The sequence below is a fragment of the Pseudonaja textilis genome, chromosome 1 (assembly GCF_049901715.1).
Source record: "Pseudonaja textilis isolate UNSWEBS1 chromosome 1, rPseTex1.2, whole genome shotgun sequence".
Lineage (NCBI taxonomy): Eukaryota > Metazoa > Chordata > Lepidosauria > Squamata > Elapidae > Pseudonaja > Pseudonaja textilis.
Window position 1 is genome coordinate 222,814,580 of NC_141990.1, and position 25,725 is coordinate 222,840,304.

The 25,725-nt window shown below is 37.0% G+C and overlaps 1 protein-coding gene across 2 annotated transcripts in view; it reads left to right on the top strand.

Moving 5' to 3' along the window:
* SLC4A3 (solute carrier family 4 member 3) overlaps positions 1 to 25,725 on the top strand; it is a 44,351-nt gene that overhangs the window by 16,133 nt on the left and 2,493 nt on the right. The window contains exons 4-22 of one of the 2 annotated variants that reach the window (XM_026707964.2): positions 1,372 to 1,700; positions 2,272 to 2,429; positions 4,775 to 4,986; positions 9,731 to 9,882; positions 11,477 to 11,657; positions 12,162 to 12,297; positions 12,829 to 13,009; positions 13,859 to 13,958; positions 14,917 to 15,101; positions 16,562 to 16,778; positions 17,061 to 17,288; positions 19,372 to 19,520; positions 20,593 to 20,787; positions 20,968 to 21,174; positions 21,777 to 21,866; positions 22,996 to 23,162; positions 23,583 to 23,836; positions 24,871 to 25,040; positions 25,523 to 25,696. In XM_026707964.2, the coding sequence (XP_026563749.1) occupies positions 1,372 to 1,700; positions 2,272 to 2,429; positions 4,775 to 4,986; positions 9,731 to 9,882; positions 11,477 to 11,657; positions 12,162 to 12,297; positions 12,829 to 13,009; positions 13,859 to 13,958; positions 14,917 to 15,101; positions 16,562 to 16,778; positions 17,061 to 17,288; positions 19,372 to 19,520; positions 20,593 to 20,787; positions 20,968 to 21,174; positions 21,777 to 21,866; positions 22,996 to 23,162; positions 23,583 to 23,836; positions 24,871 to 25,040; positions 25,523 to 25,696 (3,485 nt within the window). Of the gene's footprint in view, positions 1 to 1,371; positions 1,701 to 2,271; positions 2,430 to 4,774; positions 4,987 to 7,015; positions 7,521 to 9,730; positions 9,883 to 11,476; positions 11,658 to 12,161; positions 12,298 to 12,828; positions 13,010 to 13,858; positions 13,959 to 14,916; positions 15,102 to 16,561; positions 16,779 to 17,060; positions 17,289 to 19,371; positions 19,521 to 20,592; positions 20,788 to 20,967; positions 21,175 to 21,776; positions 21,867 to 22,995; positions 23,163 to 23,582; positions 23,837 to 24,870; positions 25,041 to 25,522; positions 25,697 to 25,725 lie in introns of those variants that run through there. The other variant, XM_087920638.1, reaches the window with a different exon arrangement.

The window sequence follows — 25,725 nt, forward strand, 5'->3', positions numbered from 1 at the left end:
TCTTCTAATCCAATCCCCTATCCAAAGCAGGAGTCCTTATAGCCATCTCAGACAAATGGTTGTCCAATCTGTCCTTGAAAACCTCTAACTATGGAGCACCCACAATTCTAAGAAGCAAGTTGTTCCATTGTCAATTATTCTCACTATCAGCAAATTCTTCCTTATTTCCAGTTTGGATCTCTCTTTGATAAGCTTCACCCACTGCTTCTTTTCTTGCCCTCCGAAGTTATGGAGAATAAATCAATGCCCTCTTCCATATGACAATCATCCAATTGCTATCATGTCTCCCCTGAGCCTTCTTTTTGTTACTAAACTTACTTAGTTGCTTAGCTGTTCATCATATCATTTAGCTTCCAGACTCTTATCTTCTATTTTTCTCTTCTCTTTTTTGTATCATAGTGACCAAAATTGGGCACAGTCTTCTAAATGTGGCCTCACTAGTGAAGTGTAGTGTGGTACTATCACTTCCCATGATTTTGATAACTATATGTCTGTTGATGCAGCCTAGAACAGTATTGGCTTTTTTGAGTGACATAGCTTAAATCTTAAAATGAAAAATAAATTTAGGAGTATTTAATGGTTGACATATGTGAAAGACACAATAGACTTCCCAATGCAATGTGGATTATAGATAATAGGACTGTATTATTTCCAGATAATATATTACTTTAGTAAGATGATCAGTTCTTTATATTTACATGTGAAGACTTATTAGCATGGGCAAGACTAAACTCAAAGATTTACTTGATTCAAATACTAAATCAAAACAAAATTAACAATCAATTTCATGTTGAAATTATTTTCCATCAAATATATATTATATTGCCCATGTGGATAGACTGCCAAATAGCACATTGACCTGTAAGATCCATTTTCTCAACCATTGTATTAAGGAGAAATATGGACATTTTTATCTTTCAATATCTTCCAGATGAAGTTTGGATTTTAGGCAAATATCCAATACAATGTGCAGCTTTGTGATATTATGATCTGGTAAGCTTATTTCAAAAAGTTTAAAACCAGATTGATTTGTTTGTACATTAATATTTCAAGAGAATGTATTTTTATACAAGACTGAGAACAGTAAATGTCTTTTTATTAGTGATCAATTAGTCAATCAATCTATAAATGACTCTTTGTCTTACTGCCTGAAAAATAAAATATAAATAAATACATATTATTCTAGCATACTGTAAACAATACATATTTTTCTAGTGGTACAATTAAAATCCCAGGAGGGACACGAAGAATGTAAATTCTAATTTGATGGATATATTTCCCGTCTCTTTTTTCTTTGTTTTTTTAAGCTTTGTAGAAAGTTTTTACTTCTCTCTACAGAATACAATATCTTCCACTGTTTTTCTTCCACAGTCCATCGCCAAACATCCCACCATATCCATCACCCCCTGTCAACTCACCTGCCTCCACCCCCCAAGACCCAGAAGAGACGTCTCCATTCTAATAGGAAAAAGAAAAAAAAGAAAAAGGCAAGGAAAACGTCTATGCCTCCCTCCAATGTCACTCCAACCATCCAGGAGGAAGAAGAGGAGGAGGAGGAGGAAGAAGAAGAAGAAGAAGCAGAATCTGAGGGGGGAGAGGTTCTGGAGAAGGAAATCTCAGCAGAGTCTGATGTTGAATCCTCTCCCAAAGAGAGGTCTTTGAGCACTTTAACAGCAGGACTAACTGAAAGGAGTGTTGAGGTGAGAGACTTCCAATCCACACTGCAAGAGGAGTTTTGGGCTTGGCAGTTCATGCACAAGAATTAGGTATAGTGGAAAGAAGATTGAAAGAATTCCCAAATCCAATGTACAAGATCACGTATTGTGTGTTTGGTATGTGTGTGTGCCATTTGTCAATATAGCACAGTGTCCCAAAGATGCTTTTCAAAAGACAAGTGGCTTTCTTAGTTTTTTTTTCTCTTGAAAATGTTCTAAAGAAGCTCCTTGGATGAGAAGCAAAATGCTTTCAAGGAAAAAAAAACGAACCAAGAATATCCAATTGCCTTTTGAGAAAAGCACCTTTGGGACATTGTGCTATGAGACCTTTTGAACAACCATGATCTGGATGATTGAGAATCTCCGTAGACATCTAAAGCACAATGTTAGTATGAAACTGTTGACTGATAAAAAACAGGAAAAAATGGGATTATCTCTGGTTTGTCCCCCTGGTGTTAAAAGTTCATTGTCCTTTTTTCCAGTTTTAATCAAAGCAATAGCAACATTACTTTTCTGGATGCTGTGTCATTTTGACTCTTTGCACTGCTTTTTTTAGTTTACCATTGGACCTGAGGAGCCTGAGGAAGAGGAAGAGGAAGCTCATGGCGCCCAATGCACTTTGTCATTTCGTATGGCTGACGAACACAGTCATCTTTCCCCAATTCCATGTTTCTCCAGCCTGCTGCCAGAGAAAGGCCCTACCTTTTCTAATAGGTAAGAGGGGGTGGTTTTTTTTCTATGTTTTGGAATTCACAAAGGTTGGTGACATTCAGGACAAAATAGTAAGTTGCCTTTCCAATTCAGGTTCAAGAGTTCACTTTGGGGGTATAAATGGGATAAACTTAATTTCAAACAGAGCTGATCCAGATTTTATTTTAATATGTATCTTTCATTCTAGAATGTGAAAAGAAGAACACATATTTTTTCATTACTAAGGAAATACTGTTATGTAGGCAGCATAGAACAGTGTGAACTTCTTTTTCTCCTCCCACCCAGGAAAGAAAGCCAAAAGAAGAAAAATGCCATCTTCCTTCAATTATTTGAAAAATGCAGAGATACCTTAAGTTCTGGTATCTTGGTAGTTCATCTGCAAAAGTCTCTACCTTCCAAGGCATGTTATCAGATCCAGCTCTCCATGATATAAACAAATACTAATATATTTGTTTAAAATAGTATTTAGAGTATATTAAGAGACACAGCTTATAAACATGTATTGCAACTATTAGTCTTCAAAAAAAAAAGAATTAGAGTTAAAAAAAACAGATGTAAATAAAGGAACAATGGGTAGCCCATCCAAAAAAAGCCCGAAGCCTTTCAGGAAAAAATTAGGCAACTTGCTTTGAACACATGCAAAATAAAACCAATCCTAATATAAGTCTGATTACTTCTACCTCTAGAAGCATGGGTTATGTGATATTGTTTATAGGCACCTGGAAGATGCAATTATACAACCTGAAAAGTGTTTAAATTCCATCTTTTCCTTCCCAATAGTTAGTTGCTTCTCCTGGGGAGATTATAAAGCATGCCTCCAGGAAACTCTTCCATGGGTGTTTGACTTCAAGGAAACTTGTGTTTTTCTCAGGGATTTAACCAGTTACCACTTTAGGTTTTCTTATTATAGGTAGAAAAGATTAGTTTAAAGTAACTTGTGTGTTGAGAGCCAGTTTGGTGTAATGGTTAAGACATCAGGCTAGAAATAAGGAGATCATGACTTATAGTCCAACCTTAGGCACAAAACTAGCTGGGTGTCATGGGCCAGTTACTGTCTCTCAGCCTAGGAAGCAGTCAATGGCAAACCACTTCTGAAATCTTGCCAAGAGAATTGCAGGGATTTGTTCAGGTTCATTGTCTACTGATTCTTAAGGCAAAAAAAAAAGTATATGCATTATGATGTAGAAAAAATGTCTAGAAGCTTGCATTGCTAGAGATGCCCTTTACATTTATACTCAAGGAGTCTTTGGTTCAAACATTTACTTGCAAACTTAAACAGTGAGGAATATAGGTAGTCCTTATATTACAATAGCAGTTGGGACTGGAATTTCCATCACTAAGTGATGCAGTCAAAAAAGAATGACATCATGAGACCACATCTCTTAGCAATGACAATCCTAGCAATACAGGTGGTTGTCAGAACCCCAGGATTATGTGGGAAGAAGCAAGAAGACCAGCAGCTGATAGCTGTGGGTGAGAACTACAGGACTTGCAACCTTTTGCTGGTTTCCTCATTGACTTTGTTAGTGAGAAGTTGGCAGCGATCATTGGAAATCGTGATCATGTGATCGTGGCTCACTCTGATGTCATAATCATGAGCAGGACACCAAACACCTGGATTGCAATCATAAAGCCATGGGGACACTGCAGCAGCCAGCACTCCTAGGATTGATCATTAAGTCCCCCTCATTCAGGGGACTGTCATTGAATGCGTGGTTGTAACCTATCTGTATGATTTCTAGATGACGACATTAAAGATGTCATAGCCATCAAAGCTGTCATAACAAGATCTATCCACTGAATAAGGCGTTTTTGAAGATTCAGCTTTTCATTTAGGAAATATTGTACTTCAGATAAAACCATTAAGAAACCTGCAAGTTGTCCCTTAGTTGAGGAATTCTCTAGGACAGAACTAGATTATTCACAACCAGAGTTCTACAGTCCTCAATCTGATTTCAAACACCCTCTGCAGACATTTAGCTTATACCTGTAGTCTGAACTAATCTATTATTTTCCTTGCAGTCTGCTATTTCAGAAAGAGGAAAAAAAGGGCGCTGAAAAGAGAAAGGTGGGCAGGAAAGAGAAAAAGGTTATCAGAAAGAGAAAGTGGGTTGGACCACCCAGTTTGATTTCTGGCACTACTTATCACCTGCTTTATTTCAAGTGGAATTGGCACGTTTCCTTTCAAATGCAACTTGAGAGAATGCAGGTTAAAAGAAAACCCAAAGCAACTCTTTAATCTTGTTCAAATTTCCGAACTCTGGAATTACGTTCTATCTTCTAGGAATAAGTTCTCACTTTCAGTTATTGTTCCTCTGCCATCATTGTTCTCTTTCTTGCCTCCACAGCTTTCCTGAATACAGAGATAATGTATCTCGGGGATGGGATAAGCGCAGACCATGGAATCAGGTGCCAAGTGGGCAGCGGTCAAATTATGACCTGAAGGAGAGAGTGTGTATTGGCAGCATGACTGCAATAGAGAATGCCACATATCAACGAATCCCCACCGATGAAGCTGAAGCTCAGATGTTGGCTTCTGCTGACCTTGATGATATGAAAAGTGAGATTCAACTTTTATCCTTCATTCTGTCCCTAGTAATGGTGATGGTGTAGCAGTGGGATCCTACCTGCTCCACTACCAGTTCAGTGATTGTGCGCTTGTGCGCATGCACCTAATGCATGTGTACCTAATACGCGTGCACAGCTTTCCCCACACCAGCTGAGGTCTGCAACGCCATTCAGCTGAGAGGATGAAGAACAGAAAAGTGCAGGGCCAGGTGGGAGGGCTGATCCTGTGCTTTTCTCTTCTTTCTCCTTTCAGCTGACTGGCTTGTCTGAACTGGTAGCATACCACCACTCTGATGGTAACAGCGCCTGTATGCTGGGGATTTACCTTGAGTGTAGCACTGAATGAATATGGGAGGTCCATAAAAACATCAGTGTAACTATTCTTCTATGTTAAAAATAAGCAACTGGATTGTGTTATAATTTTAATAAGGACAGAATGATGTTTAATTCTCAGGATATTCATTTGATATTCTTTGGTATATTTGTAGTCTGAAAGAGATTGGGGTTTTGGGTATAACATATAATAACCATTATATTAATGGCCGTGCAACATAATATAATTCTGGTTTGTTTCTGTTTATTCTTATTTAAGTGGCCCAATTCTATACATCTTGTTCATAAATATCCTTCTAAATTCAGGATATTTGATATTTAACTTCTAAATAAATACACACAGGAAAGTAGAGAATATTGATATTTAGTTTCTCTTTCTACATAAATTTTGACTTTGTAAAGTTCTACTTGTGTTTCCTCTGATCTTCCTTTTCATTAAGATAAAAAACATCTAAGCAATTCTTTAGATTCCAGCATTTACTTTGCTCTCTGAAGTTAATTTATATAATTCTGACTTGCATGTATTTCAGTGAAAATATTTGCCCAAAATATAGTAAGCAATACATTTCTTTCAAATGTTACTACTATGCTTTGAGTTCCAAGAAATAGTCATTTTAGTACTAGGCTTGCTATAATGTACAGGAGTCTATAATCAGATGTACATACATGATTTTAACTCATAACATATTTTGATCTGTGAAGTTTTTAATAGTTATGCTTAAAAACTGTTTTTTAGGAATATAGAGGAGATTTTTCTTGTTATGTTAGCAATTTCACATGTGATATAGATAGTTAGAGAAGTAGAAGGAAGGAAGGATGGAAGGAAGAATAGAACAGAACAGAACAGAGCAGAGCAGAGCAGAACAGAGCAGAGCAGAATAGAATTCTTTATTGGCCAAGTGTGATTGGACACACAAGGAATTTGTCTTGGTGCAAATGTTCTCAATATACATAAAAGAAAAGATACATTCGTCAAGAGTCAAGAATCATAAGGAACAACACTTAATAATAGAAGGACAGGAAGACCAGAGAAATACATTGACAAATTATTTAATTTAATTTATTTAATACTCACGGAGGATCCTCCAATATGTTATAAATCCTACAAGATGTTATAAATGATTCTACTTAAAGATGATTCTCTAGGCCTTTCTTTACTCGACAGAAAATCCTCAAATACATACCTTGCTTTCCAAATTTGACCAGACAATCTGCAATCCAATATAGTCTTCTGTTACCTTAGAGCTCAGTTTTATTCTCTATATCCTATGCTACTACTCATCCATAATTTACTGGATACTATTCAGTTTTCATATGCTAAGGCTAACCTAGTATCTTCCATGCTGAACCATTAGGATTTTGCTGTATCGTTTTGCTCTCAGAGAATTATGTTTTTCAATTTCTGGAGGGAGTAGCCAAATTTGAATAGGAATCTGTATCAAATGCAGGATCTATCCTGATCTCAAATCCTACAAAGTTTCAGAGTGTCTGGAACTGAGATTACATCTGTTTACTGCTATGTTCTACCTCTGCCCTCCCCCTCCCTGGAAGTGGAGTTATTTCATTCTCTCAATGCAAAAACATAGAAGGGACGTCATGGAAATGCAGTTTGAGCCTCAGGATATAAAGATGTCAATAGGCTAGTTTCCAAGCTTCAGTAGATAGAGATAACTAAAAGCATGTGAAGGGGCACAGTAGGCTGTGCCACAAAGGAAAAGCAGCACAACACATCATGTACTGGATTTCCCACAAAATTTCCTTGCTGGTTTTGGCACTATGCACGGATATATTCTCACTTGGATTCTAAACAAGCAGACATAATTTTGGTGCTAGCTGTTTTACTAGATGGTTGGTAGTAGCATTCTTAATCAAATTCTATCCAAAAGTTCATGGACACCGGATGTTGTGCTATCTGAAAAATTTCAGAGAAGAGGAACTCCTACCTAGATCCTACTCTTTGCAACATACTCAAGACTTTTCATTTTCTAACGAACATAGCAATGGCCATTCCAAACGGAAAGGAGATAATAAAAGGCACTGGAATAGGAGACAGACCAGAAATAGAGATAGCTGTCTGTACCTATAATTCCTTAGATTATGATGACTTTGAGGAGTTTGCTCTCAACTTTGAAGACTATGATTTATGGGAGGCTATTCAGAACCACTTGGGTTGTCCTGGTCTGGAGCCAATTCGTAAGTACTGCAGTTGTGCTAGGATTCAAATGTACAGGTTATACATACGTGCGTCTTTCAATGCATTTACTCTTAACTTCATTAAGATGTATTTTTTCCATTAGATAATCAGATTTTAAATATAACAAATTTCATTTATTTTGAATATAAGTTATTACTATATACAATATATTTTATCACCATCTGGCAATTGTATATTTCAAAATTCTTTTTTCTATTACTTTATTTAAGGGAAAAGTAATTTTGATCAGCTTTGTTTTTATTATTCATTGCTCATTTAAAGTCATTTTTTATTTGCTTAACTTTATCCTATCCCAAAAGTTTATTTCTCTATTGTTCTGGAGGCTACTTGTTCAAATATTTTGGAAATGTGAAGCTGAAGGCAAAATTCGGAAAAGTAAAATTTTATTTTTAAATTGATGCCTTTCTAGGCGGTTGATGTTCATAAACATCATAGATGAACCATTTGAAAGCTCATCAGCATTGGGGTGTTGTTAAATATGCTGAGAATCGTCTCAAAGGCAAGTATTAACCCTACTGAATGGGAAATTGGGATTTAACTTTCAGCAATCTCAAATTGATGAATCAGTAGGCTGCAAGCCATGTGGGATTTCTAATGCTCAAGGAGAAAGAATTGTCTTTGTCTGTACCACTGATTTAATTTAGCTTTCTCAATAGTTGTTATTCTCATTTCATGCCAGAGGTAACAACTCTCCTACACTGTATTACAGCATTTATAGCCAGTGCTTCTGTAGTTAAGGGTTGCTTTTGCCATTATGAAACACACTAACTTTTGATGGTACCAAACAAAAAAATGGCCCTAATAAGATACCTTTGGCAGTTTATAATCATAAATGGAAAGGTGCAAAAAAGAAGGGACTTAAAATTACTTAGATATATAGGTGCTTATGTGATCTAATGAGCCTTATATTTAAAAAGCAATCCATTCATCAATTTATGCGACTCTGGCTCTTCAAAGATTTTTCTCCATTTCTTTGTAAGTAATGTTCAATAGAGAAATTACATCAGATTAACTATCAATAGTAGTCAAAGTGTATGCTGTGAGGAGAACTACTGAGTTGTTATGTAATGTAACATAATTAAGAGTGTTGCACTAGAGTTACAGAAATCAAAAGAGGGATAAAGTAGAAAATTGATGAATATAATAAAGTGCATGTAGTACAATGAGTTCCCTTTATACTGTGAATAACTTGAGGGTATACTCTCCAGATGTCTGCTTTATTAGAGATTTCTTATATAAAGAACCAGAGGTCCATCTGAGAAATACCTTGCCCAAAGGGCCCACTCCTATTTGTGTTATATAGTCATCTGCAAAACCAAAAGTTCTTATTTATCCAGATGTTTTAATTTTACAGAATGATTATCTATGCTTTAATATTACTGATTTAAGATATAACTGATTATATGCCATAACAATCTTATTATGGTGATACATACATTATAAAAACTCTTTCTCTCCATCCATAGATGAGGCTCCAAGTTAATGCTTGACAACATAATGCTTCTGCTTTAGATTTTCCTGTTATCTTTGTAGCACCCAGAAAAATAGCAATGGAATAGAGGTTCTGCTATGCTTCATGGAACACATGGAGATTCTTATACATAGCATTTTTAAAATAGGGTTTTGCCAGACACTTGTAATTGCACCTGTTTGCATTGGGAAGTGATTTTTAAAATGAGCTTTTGTTGGATTCCTGTATTGCAATATCAATTTCTTTAAATGAAAATCAAGTGCTCATAACATTTTGCAGCTCTCAACAAAGTTAGTCTGGGTGGGAAGATTCTACTGAGAGTATTGCTAATCCGTGTAGGAGGTGCTGGGTAAAATGAACTGATGGATTTGTCAGGTTTAGCTCTGAAAAAAATGGTGTTTTGTGATTCATAAAAATAAAATAAATAATATATATTTCTATAATTTATTCTGCATTTGATTGTTATTTATTCTGCATCTGTTCCAATGTTGCAAAACATGTTTCTTCTGAGTTTTCATCGTGCATTACAAAAGCTACATATTTGTATATGTATGCATTCCTGGAAAATGGGGCATTTAAAATGGAAACTACATTTCATGAATCCTGAGTTCTGTAGTCATTAACAAAGGTCTGTTTCTATGGAGCACTTATGACATTCATGTTGTAGAAGGACATTTCTGTTATATGTACCCATGGCCTGTCCTGTCTTTATTCCAGGCCATCGTTTTGAAGATAATCCAGGAGTAAGGAGACATTTGGTTAAGAAGCCATCCCGGAGCCAAATCAACAGGTCCAGCAAAACTTCTTTGTCTTCACAATCTTTCAAGAAAAAGAAGAAAAAGAAGAAACTTGACCGAAAACCCCATGAGGTACCATAATAGCCTTTCCTTTTGAATCTCACAATGTATAGCACCAGCACCTTTATGCATTGTTCAGTTCATTGCTTACTGGTAAATGGCTTTACATAAGAGCAGGGACAATAGAGATGATAAAATTGGACTATAGGAATTAGCGTAAGCCTAGTAACCAGGGTTATTGCTTTACAGTATAGTCAGGTAGTCCCAGTCTAATTTTTGCTATCTGATTCTCCAATAATAAAATAAGATCATGTTCAGGGAAGAAAAATGGCCTGGAAGGGAAAGTTACAGATAAGTTGGAAATGTACAGCCTAGAGTCCAAGAGCCAAGTATGATTCCTGAAAGTATCCCTCAGAGTAATCTGAAAATTACAGTATTTCATGTGAAATAAGAGAGAATCATTAAATGCATAACTAGAGAATTATAATATAGTATCAGCTTTAGTTAACTTTAATTAGCAATAGATATAACTCTTATAGAATCAATTTTAGCTTTTATTCTATACTCATCCTCTAATTTTAGGAATGCAACTCTCCAACACACTATTGGAAGAGATTAGATATTACAGTTACAAACTACTTAGGATGTGAATCTAGGCTACTTTGTCTTACATTATACATATTCTCAGTACATATTACTTATTTATATATTTAATACATTTATATAGCCGCCCATCTCATACATGATTCTGGGAGGCTAACAATTAAAACAAAATAAAAGCACAACCAATAATTATAAACAAATGCTATAAAATAGCAAAAAAGAACAATGACAACATCCTACAGTCAATATAGTCAAGAAACTGGCTCACCCATACCATCAGGGCCCTAGGCTTGACAACTGAGCCAAGTTTTTAATGTCTTTGGAATGGCCAGAAGAATCAGGGCAAGCCTAATCTTGGGAAGATGATGTTCCAAATGACAAGTGCCATGGCAGAAAAGATCTTCTTCCTGGCTCCTGCCAGATAACACTGTCTTGTGGTTGGGACCTGGAGATGCCTCTCCTGCGAGATCTTTTTTTTAAATACATTTTTAATGTGTTTTCTCTTTACATTCAATATGTGCTTAATGCCAGATCTAATAGGATGGGTAGACTCCACTAGGAACAGTAGCTCCTATAATTAACCTAGCTCCAAACTAGGAAGGGCTTTAAAGCTACCTGCTAGCACCTTGAATGCATGCAAAAGCATCCTGGTAGTCAGTGCAGCTTGCAAAGGAAAGATGTCACATGGACTGAAGGACAAATACCTATAAATGCCCAAGTTGGCACATTTTAAGGCAGTTGAAGCTTGCAAATACTCTTCAAAGGTAGCCTGGCCTCATATAGAGTGCATTGTAGTTGTCCAACCAGTAGGTGGCTAAGACTTGAATGAGTGGATTGGCATGGGGACATAGTCAATGGCACTCATTTCCTTTTGAACTATACTTTGGATGCTGTTAAGCATGTATGATCTACAGAATCTCTGGTACCATCAGGGCAGAGCTAAAGGGCACTATCTCTTCCTTGCAGCAATCTTATAATAGGGCAGTTACGAATGCCATTCTTATAAACTAATAGCAGAAAACAGGGTAATGGACTGGGATTTAACTATCTTGCTTTTTCTTAGGTTTTTGTGGAGCTGAATGAATTAGTAGTGGACAAAAACCAGGACATGCACTGGAAGGAAACAGCACGCTGGATCAAATTTGAGGAGGATGTGGAAGAGGATACGGCACGCTGGGGAAAACCTCATGTTGCCTCGCTTTCTTTTCGCAGCCTTTTGGAGCTCAGGAAGACTATTGCCCATGGTGAGTAATCCTGATGAGTTAAGTTTGGCTGGAAACATGTATTAACATCCCAGCTGCCTTGTGACTTAAAGGAAGATACTTTTTTTAAGTTGAAGGAAGAATTTTTAGCATTGAAATTAACTTATTCATCAAAGAGAAAAAATGACCAATGGTTGTAGTCATTATCAACTTAGTCCTGTAGCAGAATATAACATAAAGTGTAATATTAGAATAAGAAAAGGACACTAAAGCATTAAATCTATTAATGATACATTAAACCATTAAATGTTCGCTTTGCTTTTACTTATCTTTCTCACAAGACATATACATTTGTATGAAGGGACAATGCTTCTCAAAGCTTTTACTTGCCTATTTTGCAGATATTCTGCTAACATAGTAAGAATTCGATATAGCAAGAATTTTGCTAAAGAAGAATAAGAGAAGTAAGAATAGAAGGAGACAATCTGCTTGAGAAAATTTTTGTCTGTGAAATAATTCCTGTGCCCCCTTCCATTATTATCTCAGGAGCTGTTTTGTTGGACCTGGAACAAACAACATTACCAGGCATTGCTCATCTGGTGGTTGAAACAATGATAATCTCAGATCAGATCAAGGCTGAAGACAGAGCCAATGTCCTGAGGGCCCTACTGCTTAAGCATAGGTAGGTGGTGTGGTGCAGAATGGTAAACCTAAAAACACAGTTAATTGGAATTATGAATAAAGTACAATAGAAGAGGAAAGAACTACTGAAGTATAAGTAACTATGACATAGTACAAAAATTTATATCCTAACAATTAAGCAAGGTCATAGGGATGTTAAGAGGCCGTTGAAGAGAAAAAGATAATGTTTTTGGTGATTCCTTAAAGAAGTTATTGAAGAAAGGATGTACGAATATACTGGCTAGCTTGAAATAGGAAAAAAAATCACATATATGAAGTTCCAGCAAATCTCCATACAAGTAGGAAAATCAGAATATTATAATATATAGGGGAGCTGGAAAGTACCGTAGATGAGCAGAGATTTGCTTCTTAAAAAAACCATTGTTTTTGCTGAAAAACCATTGTTCAACAAGAGTGAACAATGTTTTTTCTTCAGTCAGGTTTTAGGACAAATATTTGAAGAGCAACTGTTTAGACAGAGAAATTAGGCCAGGGTTCTTAAGCTTCTTTGTTATCCATATTATTTCCTCAGCCACCCCAATGATGAGAAGGAGGCATTCTTCCCCCGGAACCATTCCAATTCCAGCCTGAACTCTATAGTGGGAAATCATCATCTCAATCACAATCACACAATTGACACTTGCATGCCATTGATGGGAGAAGAGAGGATTGAGATGACAGAACCACGAATCCATGACCCTGAGTACAGAGAGGTGAGTTTTAAAAAAGGATATGTCAACCCTTCAAGATAGACTAGGTTAGGAAACCTAAGTCATAGAGGCTAATACTATTTTTATTACAAGTAGTAAATTCATTGCAAAGATTATCTTTGCATGAACCTTGCAAGTCTGAATGCACTTCCCCAGTTCATCTCTTTATCTTTTTGAGATTTTCTCAGTTTACAATTCTGACTCACACTCAGATTTCTTTTACCTGACTGTATCTTGGTAGTGGCTCTTTCTCCTGTTCCTCAGATTATTCCTTCTGCCCATTAAAGGATCAGATTGAATTTATCTGTAAAACTAATTTACAGTGATGTTTAAGTTCAAGAAAAGTAAGTATATGAATTATGAACTGATATGTGTGCACTGAAAGCAAACAAACAAAATAATTTTTAAAAAGTTTGTACCTGGATTTTACCACTCGTACAAAATTGTACATATTCAGGGCCTTCCATAGTTTACTCTTTTTCTGCTAGTCATGGAGAAGGAATAAGAATTTTGAGAAGTGACTTAATCAAGAATATGAGTATATGGAGAAAGTAGGTCATTAAATTAAAGAGAGTAAGTAATTAGTATAATATAATGGCTCTGAGAATAAATTGAATAGATGTATTAATTAATTAATTAACAAATCCATAAATGTGTAAGGGGAACAGTCTTTAGACTTACCTTAAATAAACATGTAGAAAAGTAAGAGATTAAAGTCTGTACCTTGTAAGACCTTAGTAACTAGAGTGTAGGTTATACATTTCACAAAGTCAGGGGCTGTTCTAGCTACATGATGTATGAAAATCATCACAGGGTAATTCAGGCTAATTCAGATATTTCTTGTTGGGACAGAAAAACATGCACCTTCACAGCTCTGAGGGACATCGTGGCAAGTACATCAAATTGATGGAGAAGATTCCTGATGATGCTGAGGCCACCGTAGTGCTTGTTGGTAAGGAATCCTAAGTCAAAGTGCAAAATACCTTGAGGAGGGCTCATGCAATTAGTGTAGTTATGGTATTTCCAATTATGTTTATGTTGTCATGTTTTGCTTTACTCCATTCTGGGATGTGTATAACCTGTTCAGAGTCTGGCATGATTGGAGCAGTATATAAATATAAACCAATAAAATAAAATAGAACAGTCTTATCAGTACAGAAGCCAATAAGTAGCACAAACTGCTCATATCAAAGTAACTAGACGAAAGGAGGGAAAGAGAGCACATTTTTAAAAACCCACAATCATTTACTGGCAGTAGCAGCTGCATTACCACTGGCTTATTGCATAAGATATAGGAAGGAAGCTAAGCATAGTCCCACTAATATCTATGCCTGACTAAAAGCATCATGTTAAAGCCAGAATACAAGCATTATCAATCTCTGTGTGTGCATATTTGCTTAACTGCTGTGGCTCAGCTTGTGTTCCATTGATATAGTAAGACTTTGGCCAGTAACCTATTAACCATGAGATCATTTTGAAATCTTAGCTCCTCAACCGGAAATTCAGAAATTCTTAACTGAGAAAAACTAAGATTGGCATAGCTTCTGTTCCTTCTTAGTTACCTTTATTTATGGAGTGGGGGGGGAATGAAATTTCTGAATTGGCTTTCTTGCATTTGTTTTTGGATCAGAATATAGTTGCACACTGATGAAGATTATTATTTTTAAATTTAATCTTCATATAACTTTCAAAAAAATAGGACAGTAACTGCTAACTTTGAACTTGAGCTACTTCTAGTAGTCACAGACATTGTATTAACAGCAATTGAAGTAGTAAGACACCACTAAATGTAACATGAAGCTGACTATGCTCAGTGCTTTCTGCCTGGACTTCCCTATCTGGGACTTATGTGTCTTGTTACTTGTAAATTCTACACGGATCCAATAACTCTGGATTTATTCTTCTCATAGGTTGTGTTGAATTTCTCGAACAACCATCAATGGCTTTTGTCCGTTTAAATGAAGCTGTGTTCCTGGAATCAGTTCTGGAAGTTCCGATTCCTGTTCGCTTCATCTTTGTTTTGCTAGGGCCAAGTCAGTCCAATGTGGATTACCATGAGATTGGCCGTTCAATCTCTACTCTCATGTCAGACAAGGTAAAGATCTGGCTATTGGTTCAGGCTCAAGCTCAAGCATTAGTAGAGATGCTGGTCGTATGAAGGGGTATAGGGAATGATATAAACTACATGTCAAGGGCAAAACTGCAGAGTATGGAAGGGAAAAAAATGCTCCAGATGTTACTGCAGTTTTAAGAAAACAACAACAACAATTCATTCTATATTAACCTCCCTACCTTTTCCAAGTTAAGCTTACATCCTTTGAAGTTAATTTTTGATGGAGATTTTGATGGCCTTAATTTTCGACACAGATTTTGATAGCGTTAATTTTTGATGAAATTTATTTTTAATAAAAGCTGGCTTAGAGCTGCAGCTATGTTTTAGTTTCTACTTTCCTATTCAGTTGTAAGTTTTGTGTGAAATATTTGTCCTTCCCAATATTCACAAGGGTGTAACAGGAGAAGTTGAAAAGTAAACTATCATAACACGTATATTTCACCCCATTTCCTGTCCGGCCAGCTCTGTTGAGCAATTCATTTTTGTAGCATGTGCTGTGCGCGAACTCTGTCCTCCTATTTTCCTTCAGCAATGTTTTTCATGTGGATGAATCTTTTAGTAATAATTTATCCACATTCTGTTTAACGTAATTAAAGTGCCAGTATTAAAATTTCTAAAAGTTTTTTCTACCTGTTCAACATTTTGCTTATTCATTCTGAAGTAGCTTATTTTATTTGATGTAAATGTACTACCAAACTGACCAGAACCATTTTATAGTTTTTCTAAATGTTTAATTTTATATAAAATCACACTATATTTATGAATGAATAGATATTCTGTTTTAAAACAAAGGGAAAAAAAACTTGCCTCCCTCTCCCACCCCAAGACTTAAAACAGCATTTTAAAAATTTAAGATAAACCAGAAAAATTAAATTACCACAGAACAAGTTCATGCTTAACAATTGAGTATGAACCTTATTATAACCTGTATAGAAAGGACTGTTAAAACAGAGATGGGAAATCAGTATCACCATAGACATTTCAGAGCTGTAATTCCTAATATTCCTAACATGTTATTGATAAATTGACTGGGGCTGCTGTAGATTGGAGTTCAGCAACAACTGGGAGATCACATATTTTACCTCAGCACCAAATAATGTTTTAGTGTCAATCCATGAATTGTCCGCTTACTGGAATCAAGATTATATTTAATTGCTTGTGTGCTAACGTTAAAGAACTTAGAAGAACTGTAATAATATTTTAAAGAAATGCATGTGTATGTACATGCACACGTGCGCGCATGCACACACACACACATTTTCCCCAAAAGGCAAAATAGGATCAAAATGGTAATTAAAACCAGCTGTACTGTTTCACTGAAAATGCACTGAGGGATTTATCTTTAGTTGAGGACTACACCACTAACCGGTAATATTAGGGTGGGCAGGGACAGGTATAAAGATGCTGTCTGTGTCTCACCATGTTTTCCCATTGGTTTGTAGCATTTCCATGAAGCTGCTTACATGGCAGATGACCGCCAAGATCTGCTTAATGCCATCAATGAGTTCCTAGACTGTAGCATTGTCATTCCTCCATCAGAAGTAGAAGGGAAAGATTTGCTCAGATCAATTGCCACCTTCCAGAAAGTGCTGCTGAAGAAGAGAAGAGAGCGGGACCAGAAGAAGTCCCTCAAAGAAACAAACTTTCAGGAATCCAAAGGTCTCTTCTGTCTTTGCCTATTGTATCTAATTCCTCTGATTCATACTGTGGCTAGAATAGAATGGGTGAGATATGATTTGACATGTCAGTAATGCCGTTAAAAATTGATGCAGTAACAAAGTAGATGTTGAAGGCAGACTTTGTGGCAATTAGTACAAGCAAATAAGGGAAATTTTGATCCAAGCACCTGTCTGATTACATATAGTAGGATATTAGTGTGAAAAGGTGTCTTGTTTCAGCTTCTCTGACCATTTCCCTGCTCTTCTATTTATGCCTTTCCAGAGCTATGTGAGGTGAAAGCTGAAGAAGAAGAAGAGGGCGAGGAGGAGGAGGATGACCCTCTGAAGCGCACCGGCATTTTCTTTGGTGGTTTGGTGCGGGACATAAAGCGCAGGTACCCCAAGTATCTGAGTGACCTCAGAGATGCCCTGCACAGCCAGTGCCTCGCAGCCGTGCTATTCATCTACTTCGCTGCTCTCTCTCCTGCCATCACCTTTGGGGGACTGCTAGGTAACAAGTCCGCCCTCCTTTTTACTCATCTCCCACTTCCCCACACATTTTCTGCTCAAGCTGGTTCCTGTCTTTCTATGCTGCCCAAGATGTTGAGCAGGAGGTTAACATTTTGCTTCTACTAGCTGAGTGACTGGGGTTGGTTCATGCGCCTGTATCTGTGCTGCTGGTCTAGTGGACAGGTTCCATTTGGTTCTGCTGCATTCAGATGAGCTTGGCTTTGATCTGTTTCATCCCTGCCTGGCTCTAGGGCTTTCTAGTCTACTGCATGTCTCATCTTCTATGGCAACCACAAAAACTCTTATCACCCCTTATGTTGCTAAAATGGGATTTCCATTAGCAAACAACCTAAGAGTCCAAACTGGGGAAGGATAAGGGCAGCAAATGAGAGAAGTCAATTTCAATCTCTTCTTATAGACAAATGAAGGAGAATTGGAGTAGTGATCAAGGTGCTAGAAGCCAATGAATGCATATAAGTAACTTACCCTGGGCAGCCAATAAATTTTATTAACAAATAAACAAATTTCAACAACCATAAAATTTCTGTAATCAAATTATTCAGACTTCTGGCAAGAAATTTTTTGTTGGATTGGAGAATGGGGAAGAGATAAAAAAAGGGGGCAACAAAATGGAAACAGAGTTATGTGTAGCCCTTTAGAGTACTGGCTTTAGCCACCTCCCCCTGCTTAAGCCCCTCCATGGCCATGCACGTATCTACAGATTAATCCCAAAAAAGGGAGCTGTTGAAAGAAAAAAAGGTATCCACCTCTGATTAAAGAATTGAAAGGTTGATACCACTGCACTGAGTTCGCTTGGAATCAGGTAGGCAAGTGACATGATTTTGCAGAATAAATCAGTTCGCTTGGAATCAGGTAGGCAAATGACATGATTTTGCAGAATAAATAAGTTCAAAATCTGTCAATCAAGTTCTATTCTAATTTTTTTTTTCAAGAGACTTTGTCTAATTCACACATATGGATTTTCCCCTATACTTTGGAATGTTCCAGATAGCGGTGGGATTCAAATTTTTTTACTACAGGTTCTGTGGGTGTGCCTTGATGGGCAGGGGAAGGATACTGTAAAATCTCCAGTCAGAGGTGGTATTTGCCAGTTCTCTGAACTACTCAAAATTTCCACTACCGGTTTTCCAGAACTGGTCAGAACCTGCTGAATACCACCTCTGGTTCCAGAGCTAAGTGTCTATTGGGATTCTCAGGTATTCCAGGTCATTATTGTTCCAAATGTGCTTTTTCAAGAGGCAACTGGACTTTCTGGTTTTTCTTTGAAGACGTTTCACTTCTCATCCAAGAAGCTTCTTCAGCTCTGAGCTCTTAGCTGAAGAATCTTCTTGGATGATAAGCGAAACGTCTTCAAAGAAAAGCCCAAAAGTCCAGTTGCCTCTTGAAAAAGCACCTTTTGATCAAAATTCTATCTAAAGAGTAACATGGGTTGCCAAAAAATTAGCTCTGAAGCATTCCTGACAGCTTATTGCACAGGTATAAAACCTATAATGTGTGAATTCACAGATGGCCACTGTAAAATCATAATTGCTCATAAGTAACTAGTTATTGTCGGTCCTCTCCAGAGCCAGTAGAGATCTTTCTGGAACAGATTGAGCATCAGTTGTTTGGCCCTAAGAATTATGCATAGAGAATAGCTTCATACATTGCATTAAGCCATAATACTGTGTATTTGGTTTGACTTTTATAGCCATTGTGGTGTGTTAGCCATGAATCATAACACAGTATATAGACCCAGGCAATAAATCTTATTCAACAAGTTGTGCTTAAATAAATCAGACTTAGTGTGATATAAGAACTTAGTTCGGCGGGGGGTGGGGGTGAGGTGGCGTGTTTCTGTGTGTATGTCTCTTTTCAAATGCAATTGTGGGCCTTATTTCATCTATTCCAGAATCCAGGTGTAAAAGTAGAATAGATATGTATGGAAGGACTCATTAGCAGTGGCAATTGAGAAAAAAAAGTTTTTTTCCTCTTTTTAAACCCCAGATGTGAAAAGAAATTGCATTGATATTTATAACTGCAACATTGCAGTATATCTTAAAGACATTGCTTTCTCTTTACAGGTGAGAAGACAGATGGTCTCATGGGTGTTTCAGAATTGATTATCTCCACATCAGTATTGGGCATGCTCTTTTCACTTCTGAGTGCACAGCCACTCCTTATCATTGGTTTCTCAGGGCCCCTGCTTGTCTTTGAAGAAGCTTTTTACAAGGTATCTAAAAATAATTCCTTGCTTATTACTTTAATAATCTCTGGTATCACATATTGCTTCTGATGTATTTCTATAGTATTTCATTGTGTGCGCGCACATGTGTGTAAAGCTCATCCATAGTCTATTTCACACATTATTTGGGTATTACAGTTGCTGTCAAAATACTGAACAGATAAGACATGTGAGAAGTGATTTGTATGAAGTGTTTCTCACCTATGTTGAAACTATTTTTACTATCTCATTAAAATTAGCTACCAATGTTGGTGTTTTTACTTCATAACATATAGCAGTCATACTACACAAAGACTTGATATTTTCCAGTAGCATGTTTTTATGAAGCCATTATGCTGTTCAAGTAACATCTAGATTTGGCCTGTTTAAAGCTAGTGATGGTTGCTTATTTAAAAAAAACAGTTTTTTAATCTCCACAAATAGTTCTAATAATTGTCAATTGTTGTGCATTCATACTTCAGCAAATTGTACCTAGGATAAGAGCACTGGTCTCAAATTAATAACTTAAAATAAATGCATTGCCTTAGCTAAGATGGTAGTGTGTTGCTTGATAACAGTATACTGCAACAATTTATATATTTATTCAATTTTTATAGCCAAGCATCTTAATCAACTACCAACATGGCTGTTTTTGTTACTGCTTTGCCTACAAAAATTTTACAGGGTCTCTCTGTAACTTCACCAGGCTTAGCAATCATGTGGTAGTATTCTATATATTGTATTAAACTGGGAGGGAGGCTGGGTAAATAATCTGCAATTCTATCTCAAAGCAGCCTAATAAGATTAATAGAACAAGACAGTGGATATTGGGAAGTAGGCTATGTGGAACCCACTGTGGGTTCTTTGAAACTTCCTCCAAATACAAATTAGAGTTTATATTGTTTCTAACCTTATGCACTGTTTTGATAAACTTCAATTAGTGTTGCCTTCTTGAAACAACAGAAAATTAGGAGATCATATTACGGAGGCTTGTTGAGGACAGGCTAAGAAAGCATGCAAGGTGAGAAGGCAGACTTGGGTAATGTCTCTAAGCTCCCCCCCTTTTTTTCTTTTTTGCCAGTTTTGTCAGAGTCAGAACATCGAGTATTTGACAGGTCGGGTGTGGATTGGCTTCTGGCTCATAGTCTTCATTGTCATTATTGTAGCTGCTGAAGGCAGCTTCTTAGTGCGCTATATCACACCATTCACCCAGGAGATTTTTGCCTTCCTCATTTCCCTCATCTTCATTTATGAAACATTCTACAAGCTGTACAAGGTAAGTTTTCTCCAAAGCAGCTTGTGATTAGCTGCTTATATCAGCTGTCAGATTCAGTTTAAAATAACCAATACGCATGTCATCCTGGCTCTAAATAAAAGGTTTTAACAGGTATAGTTTCTGTGGCTGAAAGGAGTGATCCAGTAGTAAATGCCTTTCTTCCTTATACTGTGTTCCCAGATATTTGCAGAACATCCTTTGCTGCGATTCTATCCACCAAATCTTCAAAGAAATTTGAATACTAGCATATTACCTGCCGATTCTACAGCCCTTGATATCCGAATGCAACCCAACACAGCCCTTCTATCCCTCATCCTCATGTTGGGAACATTTTTCATTGCCTTTTTTATGCGCAAGTTTAAGAACAGCCGTTTTTTGGGAGGAAAGGTAATAAACCTAGGATCTGGTTCTGAGTAAAAATGTATTGGGGTTTTCTCCCATGCAACTCTTTCAGCTGAATTATCTGTCTTTTTCATTCTGATTCCCAATGAAATTAGGATTTCCACAAATAATAGATGAAGTAGTCTTTCTTTGTGTAATTTCTTAATAGTTAGCTTGGCCAAAATCATAGCTATGGAATCTTCTCTTCTCCCTGCAATGCTCAGTTGTAATCTGTCCCTATAGAAACTTGGGTATTCAACTTCCACTATATTTAAAAGTGAAAACGCTCCTCAGTTGTTTTAAACCTGAAGAATGTTCAAAACAAATCATCTTGAACCTGGTCAGGTAGGTTCTATGGAACTGGCAATGTAGAGATAAAGAGATATAGAATATTAAAGATGTAGTCATTATCCTTCAGAAGGTGTAATATTGCCCTATCAATGTATTTTTACTTAGAATCACTGTATTTTTACTTAGAATGCCCCTATGTCATAAGGGGCATTTCTTCAGAAGTTGGGAAAAATTGGGTTCAGAAGGTAAATTTTATCCCCCAGAAATATCTCCAACTTGTCTTATATTCATTGTTATCTCCCATATTTGTTCTATAGGCCCGGAGAATCATTGGAGATTTTGGAATCCCTATTTCCATACTTATCATGGTTCTGGTAGACTATACTATTACCGATACGTATACACAGGTTGGTGTTGCTTGTCCGAATATTCACCACCTCATGGGAACTAAAATACATTGATTTTTCTAGACATTTGGAGTTAATCTTTTTGCTTTTTAATTTTTTTTATTAGTTTATAATATATAATACAAAGTACAAAAGAAAATAATAGGAAAATAGGACAGGGAAAAGGGAAGGGAAAAGTGTAGGGCAAGGGGAAAAAAAGAAAGAAAAGGCGTTGACTTCCAACTCCCTTTGGTCCAATAGAATAATAAGATAGTAACATAAAACCTCAATTTTTAGTTTTTAGTTTTTTACTTTTACATAATAATATTACAAACCACCCACTTCTATAACAACAAGCCTATTAATCGATAAAACCCCAAATCAAAGTTTCATATTTTTTCCACCTCAAGCACAAAGTCCAGAAGCAGTTTCCAAGTAATTTCCAAGTTTCCAGGAAACAAAAGTAATTGTATTTTTTTTTCTTTAATCAAAGCAGTCAGTTTGGCCATCTCAGCTAATTCCATCAACTTGGAGTTAATCTTGTGGGTGCAGAACTCTGAATTTATGCTTTTTAATCAACATTCGGTTGAGAAGGCTGCCATGCAGAAAATAAAGAGTGTTTCAATCATGTTGTGTGATGTATTGATCAGCTGACCTCTGCTTCAGTGGAAGGTTTTGTTAAACAAGGAGTCATCTAAGGACAAACTATTACTTGTTTGTCTGGACTTCCAAAAAGCACCAAATGCTACGTTGTGGTGTGAATCTGGAAAGTTAGAATATTTGGGGTGATAGAAACAGGCATGTCTTTAGTGCAGTTAAAAGCTAAAATTCCCACCTAGATTTCATAGTTATAGCAAAATGTATCAAGTTGGGATTAAACATACAGAACCAATTTAAGGCTGAAAACTACACATGCAGAAATATTATCTATTGGGATTACTTAGGAAAACTTTGGAATTAAGCCATGTAAGATTGCTCTTCCTCCCAGTTGACTTCTGTTAGGAAGACAAACAATTAATCCCTGGATTAAATAGTGTACACGCATAGCAACACAAGTAGGGCTAGGGTTTATTAACAACTTAAAATATGTGCTATTATCTCATGCTGATGTTAACATTTGGTGTGTTGATATGTTATGCTCTCCTTACAGAAGTTGAATGTGCCCTCGGTGCTGTCAGTTACAGCTCCAGATAAACGGGGCTGGTTCATCCATCCCTTAGGAAGCCAGCAGGCTTTCCCACTCTGGATGATGTTTGCTTCTGCCATTCCTGCACTACTGGTCTTCATCCTTATCTTTATGGAAACCCAGATCACCACGTAAGTGCCAGACCTTTATATTATAGATTGGGTTACTCATATTTATCATCCTGTGAGTCCTAAGAAAATGCTAAAAATCACATTTTCTATCACTGGAAATGGTGAGGCTGTCAGAATCAAGGCAATGAGGATTTTAGAAATTCTTACTGTCCTCATTGCACAAGAATGTTCCCATTGCTTCCAGTAGCTACTATGTGCATGTTATACAGGAACCTTCATCTGCAGTATGGAGCTTAATTGCTGGCTCTGCTTTTTCATTTATTACCAATGTGCCCAGTTTCTTTTCTAACTAAAAAAAAGCTGTTACAAAACATTTAAGATCATGGCTTCTTTATATTTCCCTTAGTAAAGCAAAGCAGTATTAGGGTGTTCTTGAAACTCACACATGTTCTGTTGCCTTTTTATTTTATTTTTTTGTAGTCTGATTGTCAGCAAGAAGGAACGGAAGCTGTTGAAGGGGTCAGGCTTCCATCTTGATTTGCTGCTTATTGGAACAATGGGAGGACTTTGTGCCCTTTTGGGATTGCCTTGGCTCACGGCTGCCACCGTCCGTTCCATCACTCATGTCAACGCCCTTACTGTAATGAGCAAGGCCATAGCACCTGGTGAGAAGCCAAAAATCAAGGAAGTGAAAGAACAACGTGTGACAGGAGCGCTCATCGCTGGCCTTGTTGGTGAGGTTCTCTTAGAGGAAGATGTTCTCTGTGATTATGTTCACTTGATGAAGATAGATTAATCTGCTGACCCATCATCTTCTGTTTAATGACTCTGTCTAATAGATATTTTGATTGGAGGTTTGAGCAGATGATTTGGTCAAAATCATAGAAACAATAAAATCAGCAGATCTTCTTCTGCCTTCCAAAACTATGACTCTCTATACAGTGGTACCTTGGTACAGGTAGTCCCCGACTTACAACAGTTCATTTAATGACTGTTTGAAGTCACAACAGCACTGAAAAAAGTGACTTATGACCATTTTTCACACTTATGGCCGTTGCAGCATCCTCCTGGTCATGTGATCAAAATTCAGATGCAGATGATTTATCTTTATAACAGTTTCAGGGTTCCAGGGTCATGTGATCACCTTTTATGACCTTCTGATAGGCAAAATCAATGGGCAAGCCAGATTCACTTAATAACCATATTACTAACTTAACAACTGCAATGATTCAGATATGGCAAGAAATGTTGTAAAATGGGACAAAATTCACTTAACAAATGTCTCATTTAGCGACAGAAATTTTGAGCTCAATTGTGGTCATAACTTGAGGACTATTTACACTCACCCTTACTTGATTCCAGGAGGCGCGATGAGTACTAAAGAGGATGAATATCAAACTAATATGTGACTTACCACGTGACACTTTGTTTCGGCTGGGAAGGACTTCCTATATGTCCTTTTTCCTATGTCAGCAACCTTCCCAGCATAGCCCCCTGCAGCTGTCCCCTACTTCCTTTTGCAGTGTCAAGTACCAAACAAACACTGAGTACCGGGACAACATTTTCAATCAAAATGCATTGAGTACCAAATTTGATGAGTTTTGAAGTAGCCAAGTACTGAGGTACCACTGTATCTGTATATCTCTGCCAGCTCCATTCTTCTGAATTCCTTGGAAAGTTATGTGTGCCATTTTAGGCATTGTCATGTTCTCACTATAGTTACATTGGTATTTTTGAAAGGAAATGGAACATTCTGTGCTATTTGCAGGTCTCTCCATTGCCATGGGAAGTATACTGCGTCAGATTCCATTGGCTGTGCTGTTTGGGGTTTTTCTGTATATGGGCGTGACATCTTTGACTGGCATTCAGTTATATGAACGTCTCCTCCTTATCTTCATGCCATCCAAGCATCACCCTGATCACGTTTATGTTATCAAGGTAGGATACCTTCAGGGGAATTGAGAAGGTAAAGAATGAATCCATTGGATGGCAAGGTGAAGAATGTCTGCAGGTGGAAGTCGTGAATGGAGATTGGGATGGTATTACAAAAACAACGGTGTTTTATTAAGAATATTGAGACTGTGTGTGTTTTAATAATTGTTATTGTCTAATGTTTCCTATTTCTGTTATCTTTTTCCTATAATTTTCTTCACTGAGAATTACTGGGGCTCAAGCACCATATAAATGTATTATTATTATGGTTCATTGCACAGTCAAACCAGATTTCAGACTGGATTTGACATTTTTATCCTCCTATTGAGTCCTTCCCAAGGACATGGGATAGGCAGATGTTGATTTTTCATGATATTATTATTTCCAAGATCTGGTGGTTTTTTTTTGTTGTTATCAACTTTTGTGTTGTATGAGCAGGTTGTTGCTTTGGTGCACAAGATTTCTCGTAACACCTTTTTTTCCTTCAGGTGAAGACTTGGCGAATGAATCTCTTCACATGCATCCAACTAGCCTGCATAGTATTGCTATGGGTGGTAAAATCCACAGCGGCATCATTGGCTTTCCCATTTGTCCTGATCATGACAGTTCCTCTACGGAGATACCTTTTGCCACGTTTCTTCCATGAAAGAGAACTGAAAGCGGTAAGATATTAAGAGAAATCATCTTTATT